This window comes from Theropithecus gelada, chromosome 2, assembly GCF_003255815.1.
Source record: "Theropithecus gelada isolate Dixy chromosome 2, Tgel_1.0, whole genome shotgun sequence".
NCBI classification, from domain to species: domain Eukaryota; kingdom Metazoa; phylum Chordata; class Mammalia; order Primates; family Cercopithecidae; genus Theropithecus; species Theropithecus gelada.
Genome location: NC_037669.1, coordinates 119,838,030 through 119,860,586, shown reverse-complemented (window position 1 = coordinate 119,860,586; position 22,557 = coordinate 119,838,030). Strand labels below are relative to the sequence as shown.

General features: G+C 39.2%; 1 protein-coding gene across 8 annotated transcripts in view; it reads right to left on the bottom strand.

Moving 5' to 3' along the window:
• Positions 1-11,344: 11,344 nt before the first annotated feature.
• Positions 11,345-22,557, bottom strand: part of TNIK (TRAF2 and NCK interacting kinase) — a 396,954-nt gene continuing 385,741 nt past the window's right edge. For all 8 annotated transcript variants that reach the window (XM_025376200.1, XM_025376201.1, XM_025376204.1 and 5 more), the window contains 5 exons: positions 21,040-21,140; positions 18,905-19,054; positions 16,601-16,760; positions 16,206-16,345; positions 11,345-13,991 (listed from right to left, as the gene is read on the bottom strand). In XM_025376200.1, coding sequence (XP_025231985.1) covers positions 13,908-13,991; positions 16,206-16,345; positions 16,601-16,760; positions 18,905-19,054; positions 21,040-21,140 — 635 coding nt within the window. In that variant the 3' untranslated portion in view covers positions 11,345-13,907. The remainder of the gene's footprint in view (positions 13,992-16,205; positions 16,346-16,600; positions 16,761-18,904; positions 19,055-21,039; positions 21,141-22,557) is intronic.

Genomic DNA, 22,557 nt, shown 5'->3' with positions numbered 1-22,557 from the left:
TGTCCATAATGTCATCTGACCACTTTGCAGGCCCAGAGTTCTTTAAACCTGTTCTGGTCTTGAGTGAGGGCTGCCCAATTCTAAAACTGAGAATGAAAGTCAATTAAGATCTTTAAACTAAATTTGTTGTAATGTTGTCTTTTGACAACATTATTGTTGTCAAATTTCCTGCTCCATTAGCACTTTCTCTAGTCATATTGAATGATTTCCCCTTTCTCTACCCACATGCTCTTCTACTCCTCTGTGCCTTTGTTCAAGCTGCTCCCTCTGGCTGGAAAGCCTTTCTCTTTTTTTCTCCTCTCCCAATGTCTTCTGAAGGCCATATTCCTTCATTTTTGTTCCATGCAATCCTTGAAATCCTCTGTCAAATGACTGACTCTGCTTTTGTCATTGTCTCTGTACATGCCTTCTGCCTTCCTCATCTCCCTTGCAACCTAGGGAGATCATTTCTCCATCAGCTCTTTCTGCCTCAGCATCCAGTGTGAGGCCTGTTATAGAATAGACAGCTGATAGATAAATGGCTACTTTGCTTTTCTTCACGTAGATAGTATATACTGCTTTAGTGGCTCCTCAGAAGCCAGATTATAGCTGCATCAAATGTTTTAAAAAATAAGATGGCATATAAATGGTAAAAAAAATACGATGATGATATTGAATTCTCTGACATCTAAAGGTGATAAGGGCAGCCTGATTAAAATGAGCTGAAACAACGACCATTAACATGTTATCCACATTAAAACACTGCCATAAAACACAACCAAAACAAAAAGAGGATTCTCAGGGAAAATATTTACAGTTAAACATTTTCCAAACCATGGGCTAGGGACTTCGGCAAGACTGGGGATTGGGTGTTATATCAAGGGGTCCAACACCCCATCTGTATACCACGCATTGTTTTTAGACTAAATAAATGATTCATATGTATAAGTAATTATTTTAAAAATGAATGTGACTTATAAAATGCAGCTTTATTTAAATGTGTTACTAAACTTTTTGTTGCTTTTCTGTTTCTGGGTAGATAGGAGGTGAACTCATACTTTTAAAAATTGGGAATGAATTCTTTTGGCAAATAAGGTAACTAGGATCCAGTTAGCTTATGACTTCTGAGTTTTACTGTGTCTTCTGTTTCACAGCATATCCACTGTAGTGGCACTAAAGCCTGTAGAGCTTTTTAAAATTCCACTTACTTGATGAAGTACAGCTAAATAACTCTAAATCGTGGACACCAGGCAGGGTGTCTGCTTTGTTTCCAGTGCTGGGTGATGCTCTTGGGTTTTTTCCTATCAATTTTTGAGATGGGCAGTATATTTCTATACTGAAATAAGGTCTGGACTTTTATAAAAGTTCTCTACAGCAGTTGTTACCATATATTTTTAGATTTTACTAGCTAGGAAAAATTTCAACAAGAAAACTGAAGTTTCCCCCACTGATATGGTTTGGCTGGGTCCCCACCCAAATCTCATCTTGAATTCTCATGTGTTGTGGGAGGGACTCGATGGGAGGTGATTGAATAATGGAGGCAGGTCTTTCTTGTGCTGTTCTTTTGATAGTGAATAAGTCTCACAAAATCTGATGGTTTTAAAAAAAAGTTTCCCTGTACAAGCTCTCTTCTCTTGTCTGCTGCCATGTGAGATGTGCCTTTTGCCTTCTGCCATGATTGTGAGGCCTCCCCAGCCATGTGGAACTGTAAGTCCAATAAACTTCTTTCTTTTGTAAATTGCCCATTTTGTAAATTGCGCAGTTTTGGGTATGTCTTTATCAGCAGCGTAAAAATGGACTAATACAGTAAATTGGTACCAGTAGAGTGGGGCACTGCTGAAAAGATACCCAAAAATGTGGAATTGACTTTGGAATTGGGTAATAGGCAGAGGTTGGAACAGTTTGGAGGGCTCAGAAGACAGGAGCATGTGGGAAAGTTTGGAACTTCCTAGATACTTGTTGAATGGCTCTGACCAAAATGCTGATAATGATATGGACAATGAAATCCAGGCTGAGGTGGTCTCAGACGGAGATGAGGAACTTGGGAACTGGAGCAAAGGTGACTTGTTATGTTTTATCAAAGAGACTGGCAGCATTTTGCCTGCCCTAGAGATTTGTGGAACTTTGAGAGAGATGATTTAGGGTATTTGGCTAAGCAGCAAAGCATTCAAGAGATGACATGGGTGCTGTTAAAGGCATTCAGTTTTAAAAGGGAAACAGAGCATAGATGTTCAGAAAATTTGCAGCCTGACAATGCAATGAGAAAGAAAATCCCATTTTCTGAGGAGAAATTCAAGCCAGGTGTAGAAATTTGCCTAAGTAATGAGGAGCCAAATGTTAATCCCCAAGACAATGGGGAAAATGTCTCCAAGTCATGTCAGAGACCTTTGCAGCAGCCCTTCTTATCACAGGCCCAGAGATTTAGGAGGAAAATATAGTTTTGTGGGCCAGGCCCAGGGTCCCTCTGCTGTGTGTAGTCTAGGGACTTGGTGCCCTTTGTCTTAGTTGCTCCAGCTGTGACTAAAAGAGGCCAAAGTACAGCTTGGGCTATTACTTCAGAGGTTGGAAGCCCCAAGCCTTGGCAGCTTCCATGGGGTGTTGAGCCTGTGGGTGCACAGAAGTCAACAGTTGAGGTTTGGGAACCTCCACCTAGATTTCAGAGGATATATGGAAACACCTGGATGCCCAGGCAGAAGTTTGCTGCAGGGGTGGGGATCTCATGGAGAACCTCTGCTAGGGCAGTGTGGGAGGGAAATGTGGGGTCAGAGCCCCCACACAAAGTCCCTACTGGGGCACCACCTAGTGGAGCTGTGAGAAGAGGGCCACTGTCCTCCAGACCCCAGAATGGTAGATCAACCAATGGCTTGCACTGTGCGCCTGAGAAAGCCGCAGACACTCAATGCCAGCCCATGAAAGCAACTGGGAGGGTGTCTGGACACTGCAAAGCCACAGGAGTGGAGCTGCCCAAGACCATGAGAACCTACCTCTTGCATCAGCATGACCTGGATGTGAGACATGGAGTCAAATGAGATCATTTTGGAGCTTTAAGATTTGACTGTTCTGCTGGATTTTGGACTTGCATGGGGCCTGTAGCCACTTTGTTTTGGTCAACTCCTCCCATTTGGAATGACTGTATTTACCCAATGCCTGTACCCCCATTGTATCTAGGAAGTAACTAACTTGCTTTTGATTTTACAGGCCCCAGGTGGAAGGGACTTCCCTTGTCTCAGATGAGACTTTGGACTGTGGACTTTTGGGTTAATGCTGACAAGACTTTGGGGGACTGTTGGGAAGGCATGATTTGTTTTGAAATGTGAGGACATGAGATTTGGGAAGGGCCAGGGACAGAATGTTATGGTTTGGCTGTGTCCCCACCCAGATCTCATCTTGAATTCCTATGTGTTGTGGGAGGGACCTGGTGGGAAGGGAATGAATCATGAGGGCAGGTCTTTCCTGTACTGTTCTCATGATAGTGAATAAGTCTCACAAAATCCGATGGTTTTAAAAATTGGAATTTCCCTGCACAAGCTCTCTTCTCTTGTCTGTTGCCATGTGAGACGTGCCTTTCACCTTCCACCATGATTGTGAGGCCTCCCCAGTCACATGGAACTGTAAGTCCAATAAACCTCTTTGTTTTGTAAATTGTCCAGTCTCGGGTATGTCTTTATCAGTAATGATTAAATGGACTAATAATACACCCACTCAACCCCAAATCTTGTGAAGAACAAAACTGTAAACTTTTAATTTTGCCAAACTAGAGCATTTAATAAAATAGCCATTTATTATCAGCATCAGCTTTCAAATACATTGTAACACTAAAATGAGGGCACACCATCTCCAAATAAGACGATCTTTAAATGAGCTTTTATAGAAAACTCACTATGCTGTCCTTTTTGGTCATTTTTCCTTGGACTAATGATAACTTTGGCCTGAGCTGGCTAGGCTTCCAATTATGAATGGCTGAATCTAGTGAGAAGGAATGAGATGGGGGAAGAGTATCAAGTTGACCTGAAAGCTATGCTGTTTCTTTCTGCTCCAGTGATGCCTTCTAGCTCTAAATCCCTCAATTTTTCAACCGCCATCTCTCTTATTAAATGGGTTTAATAATAAAAGATGGCCGGGCGCGGTGGCTCAAGCCTGTAATCCCAGCACTCTGGGAGGCCGAGACGGGCGGATCACGAGGTCAGGAGATTGAGACCATCCTGGCTAACCTGGTGAAACCCCGTCTCTACTAAAAAATACAAAACACTAGCTGGGCGAGGTGGCAGGCGCCTGTAGTCCCAGCTACTCGGGAGGCTGAGGCAGGAGAATGGCGTAAACCCGGGAGGCGGAGCTTGCAGTGAGCTGAGATCCGGCCACTGCACCCCAGCCTGGGCAACAGAGCGAGACTCCGTCTCAAAAAAAAATAATAATAATAATAATAATAAAAGATAACCTGAGATCCATGGAGCACTGGGTACCATGCTGAAAATGTTCGTCAGACTGTGATGCTGCTGATCCCTGTGCTCATGACTTTATGGGTAAATTAACATTGAACTTTGAAAATGAAGATGACTGATTTTGGAAGGGAGATGACCCTATATCAAATTGTTAATGTCATAGAACATGGATTTAGTTGCTTATGAAAATATAAAAACATGTATTTAAACTGTTGAGTGACAATTTTAAAACCAACACTCAAATATTTTTTTTTTTTTTCACATACAGAGAACTCATTTTGAAAATGTTTTTGTATCTTAACTGGAGTTTGTGATAATCTAGATTGTTCACAATGACTGTGACACCTTGTCCTATTTCTTAGCATCTTTTTCGTATTTTCCATCTATCCCTGAAACGAATGTCCTGCATTTTTCATGAGGACCTCAGGAATCTGTAACTAAGCACCATAGAACTCCAAAATGCTTTTGGTCCTGGAAAGGTTAAGACCTTGATCCTGGCTCTTTAGCATGAATTACTCACTATCCTTAATCTCAACAGATTTGTGAAAAGACACAAAAAGTAATGAGGACCAAAAAAAAAAAAAAATTCTTTCACTGTTATATTGCTTCATATGACATCATTTCATTATCTTCCTTCTTTATTTTTAAAAAAGATTTATTAAGTGAGCAGGAAAATACATGGTTGAACAAATGGAAACTACAGGGTGTGCCCTTTACAAGACTGAGTGAAACAACAGATTAATCAGAAGGCATGTGTCAGTTTTCTACAATGAAACTTCATGCAACATTCGGTGGAGCTGAATATATACAGATGTTAGAGGCTTCCCAGAGAGGCAGAATTGTTGTCGTTGGAAGATTGTTAAGACCCAAATGTCATTAGGCTATCTTCAAGCTGCATTTGGCAGGAGGATACTTTCACTGTTTACTTCTTGTTTCAGAAAAAAAAAATTGTCATGGTTTTTTGAACATTTAGACTAGAAAACGAAATTCAGAATCTCAACCACATCCAATAACTGTATTTATTGCAATGCCAATAGCTTAAAATGGATCATTATCTGTAAAAATGTAAGAGTTTTGAAATACTGCTTTTCTCATGGTTTTATATGACAGCTCCTCTTACAATCCTGCAACTTGGCCTGTTAAGATGATTCATGGAGCAAGAAAGTATAGCCAGGGTCATAGCCCGGTGTCTTCCATCCACAATAGCCTTCCAGGAAAGAAAATCTATAGGGTTTTCTATTTTCTATGTGACATCAAACCTATGCTTTTGTGATATAAACTTTGGAGACAGTGTTTTTTTTTAATTATTTTTGAAACTGAAATTAATCATATAGTTTTTTATCCTTTAAAAAATTCCAAAGCTCTGTTATTATTTTCATTCATTCTTTCATCCAACAAATATTTACTGAGTGACTACTATTTGCCAAGCATTCTTCAAAGCACTGGAGATGAACCAGTAAGCAAAGTATATGGTGATAAGTACTATGAAAGGCAATGAAGCAGAAAATGAATGGGGGAACGAGAAGTTATTTGACACAGGTCTCTGACAGTAAAGGAATATCTGTACAGAGACCTGAAGGAAGGGAGGGCGTCAGCTATGTAGGCATCTGGGGGAAGTTTTGAGACTGAGAGACAGCAAGGGCAAAGGCTCTGTGAGACAGAACATGCTTTGAGGGTGTTCTGGGTGAAGCAAGGAGGCCAGTGTGACTTTAGCAAAGTGACAAAAGAATTAGTAGATGAGGTCAGAGAAGTGGCAGTGGCAGCCGAGGTGGGGCCAAAAGTAGGACAGATTATCACAATGCCCTTATAGACACTGTAAGGATGTTGACATTGCAGGTGAGATGGGAAAGTATTGAGGGACTTTAGCAGAAAAGTGGCATAACCTGGTACGTTTTAACACCATCATCTCAGGCAAGAAGTGGCTTGGACCCACAGTGGATTGTGGGTATATTCTGAAACTAGGGAAAACAGGATTTAAAAATGAATAGATTCGATGTGGTAAGTGAAAGCGAAAAGTAAAGGATAACAATATTTTCTGGTGTGAAGGAATGGAGCTGCCATTTACTGGCACAGGGAGGATTGCAATGGGAGTTCAGTAGTACCCCTTATCTGAGGGGGAGTTTGAAGACCCAGTGTGGATGCCAGAAACTGTGGATAATACTGAACCCTATACATAGTATTTTTTTCCTATCTATACATACTTCTGATAAAGTTTAATATGTAAATTAGGCACAGTACTCTTGTACTTTGGGGCCATTATTAAGTAAAATAAGGGTTACTTGAACACACGCACTGTGATACCATGACAGTCTGATAACCAAGATGGCTACAAAGTGACTAAGGGGAAGGTGGTGTTTACAGCACGGATATGCTGGACAAAGGGATGATTCGTGTCCTGAGTGGGATGTAGCAGGATGGAGCAAGATTGCATTACACTACTCAGAACGGTGCACAATTTATAACTTAGGAATTATTTCTGGAATTTTCAATTTAATATTTTTAGATTGCAGATAATTGCAGGTAACTGAAACCAAGGAAAATGAAACCATGACTAAGAGAGGACTACTGTGTATTGATGGGTGAACATGTCAAGTTTTAGATGCCAATGACACGTCCAAATGAAGGTACTTCATAGGAAATTAGACATACTTTTATGCCAGATTTATTTGGCATTCAGGAAAGAGATTGGGTCTGGAGATTAAAATGTGGGTGTTGTAAGTGTATAGTTTTTAAAGCCCTAAGACTGGGAGAGATCACGTAGAAGGGGGATGTCCAGGACTGGGGCACTCCAAGAAGTCAGCCAAGGAGATTGAGAAGGAGTGGTCAGGAAGGTGAGAGAACAGAAGAAAGATGTCCCAGAGCTGAGAAAGCATTTCAAGAAGGAAGTAATTATTAATTGTGTCAAAGACTGCAGATAAGCAGCATGAAGCCAGAGACCTAACCATTGCAATTGAAAGCATGGAGGTCACTGGTGTCCTTAGCAAGAGCCGCTGTGGTAGAGATGAAAGCCTGATTTGAGTTGGTTCAAAAGACCAAGGGAAGAGAGAAATTTAGGACAGTAAGTATACACAGTTCCCCCTAGAGAGTTTTTCTGTGAAGAGAAGCAGATAAATAAGATAGTAGTTATGTTACCGAAACACTAGGTTTGGTCTAGGTCCTGCTGCTTGCCACACAGAAAGCCAATCACTGAGATGACAAGTATTGCCAAGGAAGTAGGCTTTGTTTTGGTTGGGTGCTGCAGCCAAGGAGATGGGAGCTCAGTCTCAAATCCATCTCCCTGGCTGACCAAAACTAGGCATTTATATAGCAGGGAAGAAATGTAACAATGTGTAAGAAAACAGGAACTAGGGAGGGGCAAGAGGGCATCTGGTGCTGTGATCTGATGAGTTCCAGTTCTTTGATAATTTTTTGAGAGGACCGAAGGAAAACAAATACAAGTTTCAAGCTTTAACAGCAAAAACAACTGTCTACGAGACTATTGGGCCATTTCAGTTAGCCAGGGTAATGGGGCCAAAGAGGGTGTTTAAGACTGGAGATACTGCAGCATACAGAACATAGCGAGATACACTGCAGAATGCGGTGAAATAGGATAGAATGGGGGATGCAGAAGAGAGGATTCGGTTTCTGGGGCAATTATCTTTATTTGCTGAGATTGAATGGGATGTACTTAGAGCCAATGAGAATTGTCTGCTTTCACTTAAGGAACTGATGTAGTAATTAGTAATGATAAGTTTCACTGGTCAAGATCAGGGAACTGAGAAGCCAGGGTATTTGTACGACTGTCTAAGTGGGTATTGAAATAATCAAGAATGATGACAGAGTGGTGGTAAAGAGAGCAACAATGAGCCAAAAGCTAAAATTCTTGAGCAATGAAAAGGAGTAAAATAGGGTAATGTAGGGACTTGAGAGGCTGATGTCAACAGCTTCAAAACAGTGAGTATTCAGGAGGAGGAAGGGAGAACAGTCTGGAAGTGGCAATGAGGAACAAGGAGGCATCCTACTATTAATGTTTTATTATTCATATTTTGACAAAGATAGCATATTATATTCCAGGGCATGCTAGTGACCATGTGGGAAAACCTATGAAAGTATTTTTAATGACTGCTTGGAATAACTGTAGAAAGTACTTTCTCAATGATTTTTGTATGCAAGAAAAAAAAATACCCGAAAGTAACCAAAAGTTTCAGACTGGAAAATATGCCAGGAAGATTTTCTTCCCTCATTCTCAGGTGAGGTTACAATCCAGTTTTAGCAAATTTTTGACAATTTAAAATACTTTTGAAAACTGGAGATTTAAAAAATGTAAACAATTGTAGGCACAGCAAAATCGTAGTTTCGCCTTCTGATATTACACATTTGGCATCTCTCTACAGTTATATTAACATAAATAAATGTTCAAAAATAGTTTTACAACATTCAATTTAAAAAACTCATTCAAGTTGTAATCTTTTGTTTCCTGCTGTAACCTAACATTTGAAATTTTGATTCAGGGTAATGTCCAAGGTTTCTTAAACATACCATAATAAGTATTACTATTCCTTAACATTTACCCAAGGGAAAGAGATAAGGGAAAGGGGTAGCTGGGCATGATATTTACGATGTACAAATAATGATCCATTGCTAGAAATGAAAACTCACCTTTCCACCAGCATTTGTTCAGCCTCAATAGTGCAATGCAACTTGGTGCTGATAAAAATAAACCATTAAAACCAAACCCTATCATGCAAGGAGTGAGTTTAAAGATATGTACACAAACTCAAAAATCTATAAACTTTAGGACATTTTTATTTTTAACTGTATTTTCTACTTTTCACCCAAACATTCATCATCATGGACTCAGAAGAGTCCAAGATTTTGATCTGGATTTTAAAAAACCCAAATATTACTCAGGGATTTTTGTTTAAAAATGCGTTTGTGGGGATTTTTATTTTGGTATATCCTAGCACTTCCTGGAATGGCAGGTCTAGAAGAATGAAGTCGAAAGCACAGGATTATGACCTCACACTGTTTAATGCTAAGCAAATTGTTGAATATTCTAGTTATCTATGGAAGAATTCCCAGAATAATGGTGTAGAAATAAAAACAACCTAGAAAATTTTTGGTAGAAATATACAAATTGTCAGTTTTGAACTTGCAAAGTCTCAAGAGGTTTTCTTCTTTGCTGGGACTCCTGAAAAGTGATCAATTTTACACCCAATTTATTTAAGATCCATGAAAGGGCAGCTAACTTTAGGGTTCCTGATATATAGTGACCAAGGAGAAAATATAGTGGCATTTATGAGAAATATTAGCAGGTAAATTAAATCAAATTTAGACTTCTGGATTTTAGATTTATGTTACAACTTTGTAGTCTCAGGGGAGGTCAGTTTTTGGTTGGTTGGTTATGTTTTGCTTGATTTGGTTAGATTTAAATTTTTGAAGAATGAACTAAAAGGTAACAAACAAGTTAGAGACTGTTGAAATGATCAGAACATGGTATCAGTGGTGATTCTGGAATATAAAGAGCATAGTAGGGTCATTCAGAATTGTTATCAGCATGCCGTGGATTTTCTCATGTTTTTCTGCAGTAGGTTAAAATTAAAGTTTTATCAGTAACTATCTTCTTTCTTAAAAATAATGTAGCACATCTTACATCTTAAAGCAATCAGCACAAATGCAAGTGATGCCTGTTCAAGCAGACTTTCAAAGACAGCACACACTGTTAACACAAAGAGCTCTTCCACGTTTCAAGAATACAGTGACGGGAACTGGTACACAAAATAGTAGGGAAAGCATTTTTTTTTTTTTTTTTAAGCTTTGTGGAATGTGAGACTTTAGCCACTTCCTTTTCTGGCAGTGGATAAAACCAAAATGGTTCTGGCTTGAATTTCACATCTTTCTAATCTACTGGACAGGAGGGACCAGAGACACCGATTACCAATGAGTCACAAGAACAGACAAAAAATTGTTAGTAGGTTTTGACAACCAGGAACTAAGGTGTTTTTAAAAAACATGTACTTGATGCAAAGTATATTAGGAGTGCACCATAGAAAACATTGTCAAAGTGTTAGAAAAATGGAGCCCCTGTCCAGGTGGCCTTGTGAGATTTCACCCATAACTTAATATACCCTGTTTAATAAAAATAATAGTTCTAGGTCTTCTTGAAGGATTGTTTAGAAGTCTCCAAGAAAAATAATGAGATCTAAAATAGAGCTGTTTGATTTTATGTGGAACTTAGTGAAAGCTGTCTTCATTTGTATTGTGTGGTATGACAGTGGTCTGTCTGGAACTGGCAGGGGGAAGAGCCTCCTTATTTGAAGGAACTTCGCTGGGCATCCATTCCTGCCACCACTGGATGCAGGAATCCATGCTACAGTATCCTTGAGTGGCCCCCAGGAATGATGGTCACCTGTCAGACCCCAGACCCAGACTATGGTGTGGGCAGGCTCAGTAGATTTTACTGGATGATTATTAATTTAGAGCTGTAAGAACTGGCAGATCTAGTGAAACTTACTCTGAGGGGAGGGCTCAGTTTCTCCAGTTTCTTTTTGTAGGAAAATAAAAATAAAATAAGCCAATTTCTAGAGACAAAATCACCTATAAAAAGATCAAAAGGAAAGATTTTTTTTTTTGCTGTTGAGATGCTATAAAAATGGATGAAAAGCAACCATTCCTCCCCTACCCCCAAAAAGAATTAAGGCAATTCAAAATGTTTGGATGAGACACAAGGACACCATTCTGATACATTCTGCATGTTCTAGGCCTCCTTATGTCAGGGCTGGGGTCTGTCTTGCTGGAGGGAACTTTATTTTTGAAGATAAAAGCTTCAATGAATTCTTTAAATATCTATCTTTTAAAGAGCACAGATTTCCGGGGGGGCCCTTTTAAATTTGGATTTGCCTTGTACTCAGTGTAAAATATTAGTACAAAAATATAAAAGGCATGGCTTGATGTTTAACGTCTGTGTTTTATTGTTGGCACCAGAAAAGCTCATGTTCTATGTTATGTCACTGTACATACTGTAAACAAGACTGCATTAATATTGTTTTCTTATGATTTGTTTCAATGAATCTAGATTTTAAAAAATACATTCACAAACTACCTTATGTTTAAACACAATGATTCCCTTTTATTTCTTAACTGTACCCAAAATCCCATAATAAAAAAATCATTTAAAGCTGTGTGTTTCAAACTTATCACTTAGAAATAAAAACAAAACAAAACATAAAAACAAAGATCAGTTTGCAACATAATTTAAAGAAGCTTCTGGTTTAAAATACCACAGCAGCAATATAAAGAGCTGGTGGCAATCACATTCGGGAATGAAATCGAAATCAATATATTTTGTCCACATCAGCATCCAATTACAGTAGTTGTGAAATTCAATCCAAAAAGTTATTGCTGAATTTGTGGCATGGAATTTGAGAAGACAGTATTGTTCAGCAGCACAGTCACAGCAGTAAAAATGAGAACAGGAGGATTTCATTGCTTTTGAGAGCTAAAGGGACCATGAGGAGCATATCTTGCTGAGTGCCTGAAGATAATCCTCAGTTACATTCCTGCATATTACCTGCTTTAAATAAATGCAAATGACAACCACCTTTTCAGGAGGGGAATAATGTAATACAGAAACTAGAATGTTTCCCCTTCTCTTCCCCACCTTGCCCGAACCACTAGATTCAAATGACTCAATTCAATTTTCCTAATGTGTATTTTGTTCTCATTAATAGTACATCAGCTGCTTGTGTATTTAGGCAAAATCAGTAGGATCACAGTTTTTGTTTTTTCTTTTTATCCATTTACAGTAATTATTTTCTCCAGAAACAAGCCCCATTAATTTTTGTCATTGGATTTCCCCCACCTCCAATTTTTTAAGAAGAAAAATTTGGTCAACTACTGTTTTGTTTTAAAATTGTTAAATGCACCTGAGATTGCCAGTTGAGCTCTCTATATGTCTCCTGGAGATAACACTGCTGTGATGAACAGTGAAACAAAAACAAACAAAACGAGGTAGGTTAAAACAGGAAGCGCAACACAGATATTGTTTGCAACACCTTGATACCACAGGCGGCCATGCTTGTAGCTTTGGAAAAAAAAAATCCCAGTCACGTAAAAGTTCAAATCATTTGAGTAAGAGTTTATAAGGACACAAGTCAACCTGAACTAAATACATACATATTTCTGCACAAATGTTGTTTACCATATGTTGGGTAATTTGGAGGAAGGTAAAGTGATTAGGGTCTCAAAATTTTGTCCAAAGCCTTGCTTTCAAGTTCTCTAAAATTGGAGCCAATGATGCCTCCTGTATCTGAGGCAGGCTTAGGAGTCTAGTCCCTTCTCTCACCCACCCAGGGAGAACACAGGCAGCTCAGAAACATTTATTATTAATTTTTTGAGTCACAGTTTTCATCTTGAGAAAGTGGCACCCTCAGGAGAGCGCTGGGAATGTTGAGAGCCTGAATATCATCCACTCCCCAATTCCCAGAAACAACTCAACAAAGTCTCAGTCCTAATGAAGCCCAAACCAAGTGACCTCTTAGCCGGGGGGGGGGAGGGGGGGCTTTGTGCATTTTAAAAAAGAATATGTAAGCTTGTTTCCCAGAAGCTCTTTCTGTCTGACCCCATCTGTCATCCCATCTTTTGCCCTGATCTGTTGCATAATAGCTGAGGGAAAGTTGTGTTAGAGAATCCCTCAATCGCTAGGCCAGCTCAACTCAATGGAATTAGTATCCTATTCAACACACTCCATTCTGTAAAGGGCCATATAAAAATATGGCCTGTCAGATTCACAAAAGTGGTAGTTGATTTTATTAGACTAGTAGTTTTAAGGCTAGTAGTTTAGCCATTTAAAATCTATTTCCCAAAAGAGGGGAAAACTAGTATTTTTCTTCTCTTTTAAAAATTCATTAGCCAGTTGCTATCAAAAAGCAACCTTTTGGGTTGGTGAAGGCAAGAGAGTTCTTAAATTACCCCACTATGTAGTTATGGCCTTCAGCGTAAGGAGATAAGGTACATTTATTGTGCTGTCTCTCATCACTGGAAACTGGAAATTTTACAACATACCATATACTTAAAACTAGTAGGCAGACAGAATTAAAAACAGACTCATTTTCTCAGTATGCATTCTTTCCCCATTCTTACAGAGTAAAGGGGTAAAGAAAAAAGGTAAAAACCTGAAAACCCACCATAACACAGCTTAATCATTAAGAGCACACAATATTTGTTTCTATCCCTAACTCTGAAGGGCACATGGTCCATCTTTGTCCACAGACAAGGCAGCATTCTTGGGGATCTCCTGGAAATTCCTGCCACCTTTTTCTCTCCTTCTCAACCAGGCTGCAACACTGAAAGATGGACTGTATTGGGAGGGGTGGAGGGAGAGGAAAAGGGGAAAGCGATATGTTCAACCAAGCCTTCTGATTCTGCCTCTAGACTGGCATAAGTCCACATGAGTTATGTTCTTTTAAATTAGAAATAACGCCATGAAGATAAGTGCCAAGTGCTCTTCTGTTACCAGTTCATCATGGAATTTCTGTTGAGGGTCATGAAAAACACTTGGCTACTTCCTCCAGATCGCACGGATGCAAAAAATACCTGTTTGAAATTAAAAAGAAGTTAGTTCAACTGCATGGTCTTTTCCCCTCTTTTCTTCAACCGTCCATCCATTTTTCTCTCACATGTCCTATCCTTGCCATGTTTCAGGTCTTAAGACTCAATGGCCTGTGTTTATAAAGTCCCTTTGGATATCGTGCATCCTACATAAAAACTCCTGCCTTTATTCCTATGGTTGTTGTTATTCCTTATTGTGGTATTGGTCTCCAGACATGCTGAAGGGGCTGTATCTTCATTTGTAACATCTCTTTGGGTGTTCACTTTTTAAAAGGGAGTTTCATGCTAGGATAACGTGCTGGATTTCTGGCCTAGGAGCCAACAGGTTCTTTGTTAATTTCTAGAAAGGCACAGAAGCTTCCCTTCTCTCACCCATAAATGACAAGAAAGTAGACTTCAGGAAGGAAGGGAATTCCTTCAAATTCTCAAAGTCAAGGAGTTTTAGGCCTACTGTTATACAATTTCAGATTTCAATTTTTAAAATTTGAGATAAAAACATTAAATATTGTGGTCAGGGCAAGGTATTTAATGCCTACTCATTTTGGCATTTCAAGAGTTAATGCTTGGTTTCTCTGCTGATGGTGGTACATCCCAGGGCAAATGAGATCATAGCATTAACAAGTAGAACCACAGTCCATTAGGTCTGAGTCTGTTAAGTCATTTTATCAAACAACTGACAAACGTGAGAAAAATTTGGGTTACTGCTTGCTTGAGCTGAATGTTAAATGTAAAAGACCGACTGTCCCAGGAAAGTAATATTTTGGGCTGTGGCCTAGCCCTTCAGTCAGCCAATACCTAACTTTGGTCCGAGGCATTTGGTTTTGTCACTAGTATAAAGTCTGCTACTTCATTTCTACAGCTTCTTCAGAAGAATGCTGTCTCTCAACAACTTCTTAGGAAGGTCTGTGGAAATGCTTGACATTCAGCTAATGCTACATATGAACGTAATGCTACTCTTAGGGTCAATGAATCAAAACGGAGGACAGAGAGGGCCCATGGAAAACCACAATGAAGAAAAGAAAGGGCTGCTGTTCCCTCCAAGTTGTGTGCCCCTGGCTCTAAACTTTGGGTTCCAGACACTGGTGTGGTCCCAGCCTACTCCTAAGGGTGTGGCATGGCTTGGAACAGGCCTGCTAGGGTAGGTTTTCAATTGGAGTGTGGGTATCCATACCCAGATTACTCCTAGTTTTTTGATTCTTAGAGACTAGGTAGGAGCTAGAGTTTTACTAGGTTAGGTTTGTTTTCTGGGAAACTCTAAATGGCTGGAACCATCTTTGCCACCTGCAGCTACTGTCCACCCAGACCACATTAGGTCAGAGTAGTGGGCCAGGGTTGAATATAGTTTAGGCCCACATCACCAGGGTTGAACTAAGACCAACCTGACCTTTGAGGAACTGGGGTGGACAAAGGGATGTACAAAAATTCAACCCATCATACTGTTTTTCTATAGGCGTTTATGTCTGTGGCTTTGGGGACAGCATTTCTATGTTGGCCACAGCCACAAAGGATGAATTCACAAATGCAATACGGCTTAGCTACTAAAACCTCAGGGTTACTCTATAGGGAGGGTAAGGGAGAAGCAGTACTGCTGCAGAATACTCCTCTGAGGTGACTGATCATGCCAGACGGACACAGCTAATTTCACTGGAAAACAGTTCACCTATGACATTTCAGAAGAAACATGGCTGGAATGACACAAGACATGGCACTAGTTGAGTTTGTGATTGTGAGTTCCTTAAGGAATGGGTGACATTTTTAAAAAGCTTATATTTCTACATGTCAAATGTTTTGGATTTAAAGGTGAATATAAGGTGATTGGTTAGGTCTTGAAAGTGACTTTGTGAAAAGTCTAAAAGTGGAAGTATAAAGTTGACCCACTGTGAGATGATTAATGATGGGCCAACTGCTCTAAGTGCTTAGGAGAATTTGTGGTGTCTGCTGAGTCATCATAAGGCCTTCAAGCCACAAAAATTTCTAAGAGGTTTACAAGAAATTTCTAGATGTTTTTATGTAGTTTTTGACATGTGAATAATATATTGAGTGTTCACATGGATCAAACCAAATAATGCCATTTCAAGATAATATTGATTGTTTAACACAGATGTGATTCAAATCAGTATAAAGGAAAATGAAGGTTTCACAGGTACCTGGTGGTCTCTTAAAATGCAAACACTAATGCAAATGTTGAAACGGATTTACCTTATCATTTCTTTCACATAGAAACTTTAACCTTTGAGCTCGCTTATGCATAAATACTCCATCCAAATGTCCTGTTTCCACTGACCGGATCTCAATAGCTTTCTCGCCCCAGCCCATTATCTGATTGGAATGAATGTAGGCTGTCAAAAGGAATTTCCAAAACTGCATTAAAAACATTAGATGGGCAATAACTCACAGCATCTGTTCACATCTTAACCACAAAAATGACAAACGACTTGAGATAAATGGACAAAGCAAGTCTTACAAGAGTTATTCACAGACTTTTTTTTTTTTTTTTTTTTTGGTGTGGAATCAAATGGTTGTTTCACATTTCTTGATTTTCGTTTCATTTGGGGGGTGTAACTGCTGAAGGAGATAAGGAATGGTTAACCTACCCACAGACGTGGGCATTTCTCCCCATTGGAGCACCACATCCTTAGTTATCCGGCCATAGGTGTTTACATACACCCCCTCATCCTCATAGCAAACAAGCATTTCCATTCCATCTGTTTTAGGCAAGATGACAATAGCATGAGGAGTGATATTGCCCTGAATCTAGAAGACAAAGAAAGGCCAAGCATTATTCTTTTAAAAAATAAAACAACACTTTGACTATTCATCTCTAAGAACTGCAAAAAAGAGGTTTTTGTTTATTTTCATTGTCACCCTAAAGACTGAAATTTGCTTTAATTTAACCACTGACTTGTAAAATACCCTGGCAAATCAAACTTAGTCACTAGATTAAAAATTCAATTTATCTGTTCCTAAAAACAGCATGTAAATCTATGACACACCTACTATGTGCCAATCATGGGGCCCTTTACATATGTAATTTCTAGCACCCAGAATAGCTCCCCAACGTAGATAGCTTTTTTACAGATGAGGAAACTGCATCTCAGAAGGGCTTTGTGTCTTGACCAAAGCTGTGCTAGTATTTGTTAGTAGAGTTGGGATTTGTGTACATCTTGCTGACGTTGAAATTAATGTGTTTTCTATTAGCACAACTACTTCCAAAAAAAGATGAGGAGAATGTAAGCCAGCTGAATCTAATGGAGATGGCTTAAGTGGGGTCAAATGAACTCCTATCAAAATAATCTGTGAAAAAAAAAATAGGATTGTTTATCTGGGTGTCCAAAAGGCAGAATAATTCATGGCTTGGTTAGAAAAAATATTTAGAATTACCAGTCATTTAAAAAAATCACTATTGCTGCGCACAGTGGCTCATGCCTGTAATCCCAGCATTTTGGGAGGCCAAGATGGGCAGGTCACAACATCAGGAGATCGAGACCATCCTGGCTAACACAGTGAAACCCCATCTCTACTAAAAATACAAAAAATAAGCCAGGCGTGGTGGCAGGTGCCTGTAGTCCCAGCTACTTGGGAGGCTGAGGCAGGAGAATGGTGTGAACCCAGGAGGCACAGCTTGCAGTAAGCCAAGGCACGCCACTGCACTCCAGCCTGGGTGACAGAGCGAGACTCTGTCTCAAAAAATAAAAAAAAAAAATCACTACTGAAATCAGCGTATATTAATTTGTTCTAGGAAAGGAAATGTGATGTTGTGATCCCCGTAGTTGCGAATGCCATGGCTGACCAACATGTGCTTGATGGATTGGAATAAGAGAGTTGAGGATTATCATAGTTATGCCTTAGCTGCCTCACCAGGAATGTGAGCTGTGAATCCTTGTGTTCACCCACATACACATGAGTTAAAAGCTGTAATAATGCAGCAATGAATGGCAATCGTGTGTGTGTATGTAATATACTAAAACAACTTCTTTTAGTTATTGCATTTCATTAGAATAAAGTCCTCAAATTCTCAAAATACCAGTCAGCAGTAGCTTCAAACATTCCTGATAGTTTCTCTTGTATGTTAGCCTTGGAATTACACACAGGACACACAATTTACACTACACTGTTCCTAATAAGTGAATCCATGTGCAGCATTTCCCTTTAACAGTTATGTTTCAAGCAATATGTCAGGATAGTAATATGAATATTTTAGGGCTAGTAAGATATATAATTTGCAGGACCCTGTACCAACTGCTTTAGATCCATTACCTCATTTAATACTAATGATAAGCCTATGGGATAAGTCTTTTTATCATATTTTACAGATGTGAAAGCTGAGGATTGGAGAGGCTGCCTACTGTGTCCATTATTGCAAAGCTAATACATGCTAGAGCCAGAGTATGAGCGCCCCTGTGTCTGACTCCACTATACCACACTGGCCTCAAGCTGAAGTAAGGAACTAAAGATAGCAAAAAAAGAATTTTCTCCAATAAATTAGTACCTGACCGTTGGCTTTCTCTAACATAAAATGAACCAATTTCCTTTCAAAAACTGAATGTGGAAACTCGTCTACCGAATATAATTCACGCTCTTGAAAGAAAAATATCATATTCATTTTAATCTAAAGTCCAAAGAGACAACATGTAAATGCCAAATGATCTCTATTATGTATTCTCCAGTTTTAGGAAGTCATATAAATTAAATTTATTTATGTATTTTAAATTTACATTTTACATTTTTATTAAAATGTATTTTAGTTATTAAAAGCAGTATACTTAATGAAGAACGAAAGTCCGTCTGCTGGTTAGTAAAGTTTGCATGACTTCTACTAAAACTATGCAAAACAAATCTCTTTCTACATGCAGGCTGTTGTACACAGAGCCCTTGGAAGTCTACTTCTGGGTACTTACATGAGATGGTATGTAGATATCATAAGAGTTTCCTGAATCAACATCAATTACATGGAAACCAGTGTGTGAACCAAAAATAACCTTTAATCTTTGACCTTCTTCTACCGTGAGATCAACTAGCAGAGGCTTGTGCTGGAGATCTGCAAAAGACTTTAAAAATCACCCCATCAGTATCCGCATCACTCAAAGAGGTATCTTAATAATTTTTTTCCTTTAGCCACTGTCTAGAGGAAGTTAACTCCTAACTTTATTAAAGTGAAAAGCTAGAAAATTTCTCTTTCAGTTTTAGGTCTGTTGATATTCTGGCTCTAGGAGGAAGGGTCTAGCATCCATTTTTGCCCCTTTCCCTACCCTTTGTCCTCCAGGTCAATGAAGTTTAAGCTGGTGCACAGGTGTAAATTTTGATAGTGGTAATGTATATTAAAGACCTGGTGCCTGGGTGCTGCTGTTTTTTCCTGTTTATTTCTGGCCTTTGTCCTCAGAAGAAGGCCCAGTTACGTCTCTGGCCCCTCTCTTTCCCATGTGGCAACGAGGCCCATCCATAGCAATTACCCTTTCAAAGACAGCCTGGGAGGGACAGCCAAGGCCGGCTGTTTTCTCAGCCTGTTCAGTGTTAATGGGCATGCTCTGGTTTGGGATTTCTTCAGCGAATGAGTGGGCATCAGATTGGCACTTTCTCTTAATGTTGGAATCTGAGACTTGGGTTTGGGTGGTAGAGAAAGAGGTGGGAGTGGAACATCACAAGATTGATGGCTTGCATTGACTATTTGGGTTTAACTAGAAAGCAAAAAGAGAGGTCTTGTCAAGTTTGTGAAAGTTCTCTGTGTTTGAATCCAGAGCCCAAGCCCCACCTAACTGTCAAGTGTTCCTCTGCCATTTTCCTTTGCTATTTTTTAGCCACACTCTACCTTTGGGCCTTGAGATCTGGGAGAGCATTTGTGAAACGATTGCCTTAGCTATAATGCCACTGCTACCTCTCAGACCCTTCTCTTCTCATCTTTTGCTAACACCATTCTGACAGCACAGGAAGCTCAAGCCTCCTGTCCTTGTCCTATGGGAAGGCTTTGCCTCTTGCCAGTTCCACTCTTCCCTGTTCAAGTCTTTGCCTTTGCTTTTCCCTCTTTCTGGGCTGGATCCGGTCTGTCAGAAAGAACATTTTGCACTCTCTCATGTGCTCTGGGTCATAAAATGATGGCAGTAACTTCAGAGCAAGAATGGGAATGGGATGTTGATTGAAAAGCTTTTGTGGAGACAGATTTTGGCAGAACAGGACACTTTGGCTTTTAGGAGTTATCCCTTAATTGTTATTAGTAACCTAATGCATTCCAATTTTTTTTTCCCATAAAAGTGAGGTTATGGAGGGGAGCCCATTTCCATTAATGAATCTATTTTCCTGAGCATATCACAAATAAGCCATTTGCACTAGGGAACAAGGTAGAAGTGATTCAGCTCTGAAGTGGGCCTACATAGTGTTCTAAGGTTTTGCCCTCCATGGTGAATGTGGCAGAAAAGAATGAATAAGGAACCAAAGGGAGATAACAGTCATAAAGGTGGGGAGAAAAAGTAACAGCCAATGAGACACAAAGAAGTAGACAGACATAAGCTGAGAGAGACAGGGAGTGTGAGAGAAAGCAGAAGGTAAGTTTACTTGGGCTATGGATAGGTTATGCGGCTCTGAACACATCTGGGTGCCTGTAAGTACTGGTCCTCCTGGTATTTGGGTGTCAGCTTCATGAGCTGGGGTCAACAGGACTAGCATATCCCCATCCCACTCCTGGCAAATCTCATGAGTGACCAATCCAACCATGGTGGGTACAAACTTAGACAAGGTAAAAAATGAAAACACAATCAAAATAGAAGAATGCAGAGAAACTAGGTCATTTCCGTAAGTTAGCACTGGGGACATATAAGCATCACCTGCATTTTAGGGACTTCATCCAGAAAAATTTATGAGGATTAAAAGATTTAGAGACTAAGTTTAACTTAGTCTTTACTTTTGAAACAATAAAACCGAGAGTACCTACACTTATTATCTATATGAAAATTGGTATTGGTCTATATGGACTATTTTATTAATGGGTAGAAACTGAAAATTTTTAAAAAGCACATTTTTAGATAATCACATGCCTGCTTACCTTAAATGCCATGAATTTATGATATGGTTTAGGAGCCCAAGCATATATTTCCACAGCATTCTTTAAGGCAATCACCAAAAATTTGATCCTTTCATATTTAACTGTAATAGAAAAATTATGAGTTAAGAAGTACATCAGGTTATTCAAGTTCTTTGTATTAATAATGAATGTATAAGCAACAATATGTAAATTTAAATATTGATGTTGGGTGTCAGCTTCATGAAGGTGATGTTCCTGGTGTGGGATTTTTTTGTCATAGATACTGATTTAGCTTCCCTTAGCGAACTTTGGTTGGCAGAACACTTACGGCCTTTGCTTTATATTGAAGACTCTCTTCATCATCCAGAGATATAACTGCTTAGGACTGTCTTTAACACTAGGTCTAGATGTTGATATTCATTGTAATAAGAATGCATAATTTCCTTCATGTTAGCTTGCCTGGCATTTACATTCACCCACACATAAGTAGCTGACAGCAGATATGGCAAGATGGTAGAAAAATCAGAAAATGGGCAAACATAAAGGCTGCCATTTGCTTATTATTTATATTTGAATTCCAGTTACTAAGTGAAATAATTGCTTGTTTATGCTTCTAATGAAAGGGGGTGTTAGGAGCCTTGGGTTCTGTTAATGACTTAAAGGGCTCCAAATACTGACAAATCCTTTTACTCTTTAGACAGATGGAATATTAAGCATTGTAAATTCTATGGACAGAAACTTAGTTCAATGATTGAGTCTCCACATGCTTTTGCCTCCACAAAGTAGTACTCAGTAAATGCTTACTGAATGGATGAATGGAAGAACGGACTGTTGTCTGGCATTCTCTTCATTACTCTTACCTGTGTGTGTGTGTCTCTGATATAATAAGCAATATTTACAGTGATGACCTTGAGAGATTGAACAATCCTTTAAGCGCCTTCTGAATCTTTGCTATTAAGTGTGGATTCTAATTCTTAGAGAATTCGTAATCCACAATTGGTACACATGGCAATCAATTTCTTTGTAAAATATCTCAACAGACAGAATATTCTGAGTCCTAAAGAAACTAGGTAGGAAAAATTTTAATATACTTAAATGACATTAAGTTTCCAGTTATTTGCTTTATAACTTTTCATGACATAAAGTGTTTATTAGACTATTTTTGCTCATCTCTTCACCTGAAACCTAGGAAAAGATCCATAGCAGTTGGCATTGAAGGAACATATTTCAAAATAATAAGAGCTATGTATGACAAACCCACAGCCAACATCATACTGAATGGGAAAAAGCTAAGAGCATTCCCCCTAAGAACTGGAACAAGACAAGAATTTCCACTCTTACCACTCCTATAGTATTGGAAGTCCCAGCCAGAACTGTCAGGCAAGAGAAAAAAACAAAAAGCATCCAAATTGGAAAAGAGGAAGTGAAATTATCTCTGCTGATGACAGGATCTTATGCCTAGAAAACCCTAAATATTCCTCCAAAAGACTCCTCCGAAAGACTCCTGGAGCCGATAAGTTCAGTAAAGTTTCAGGATAC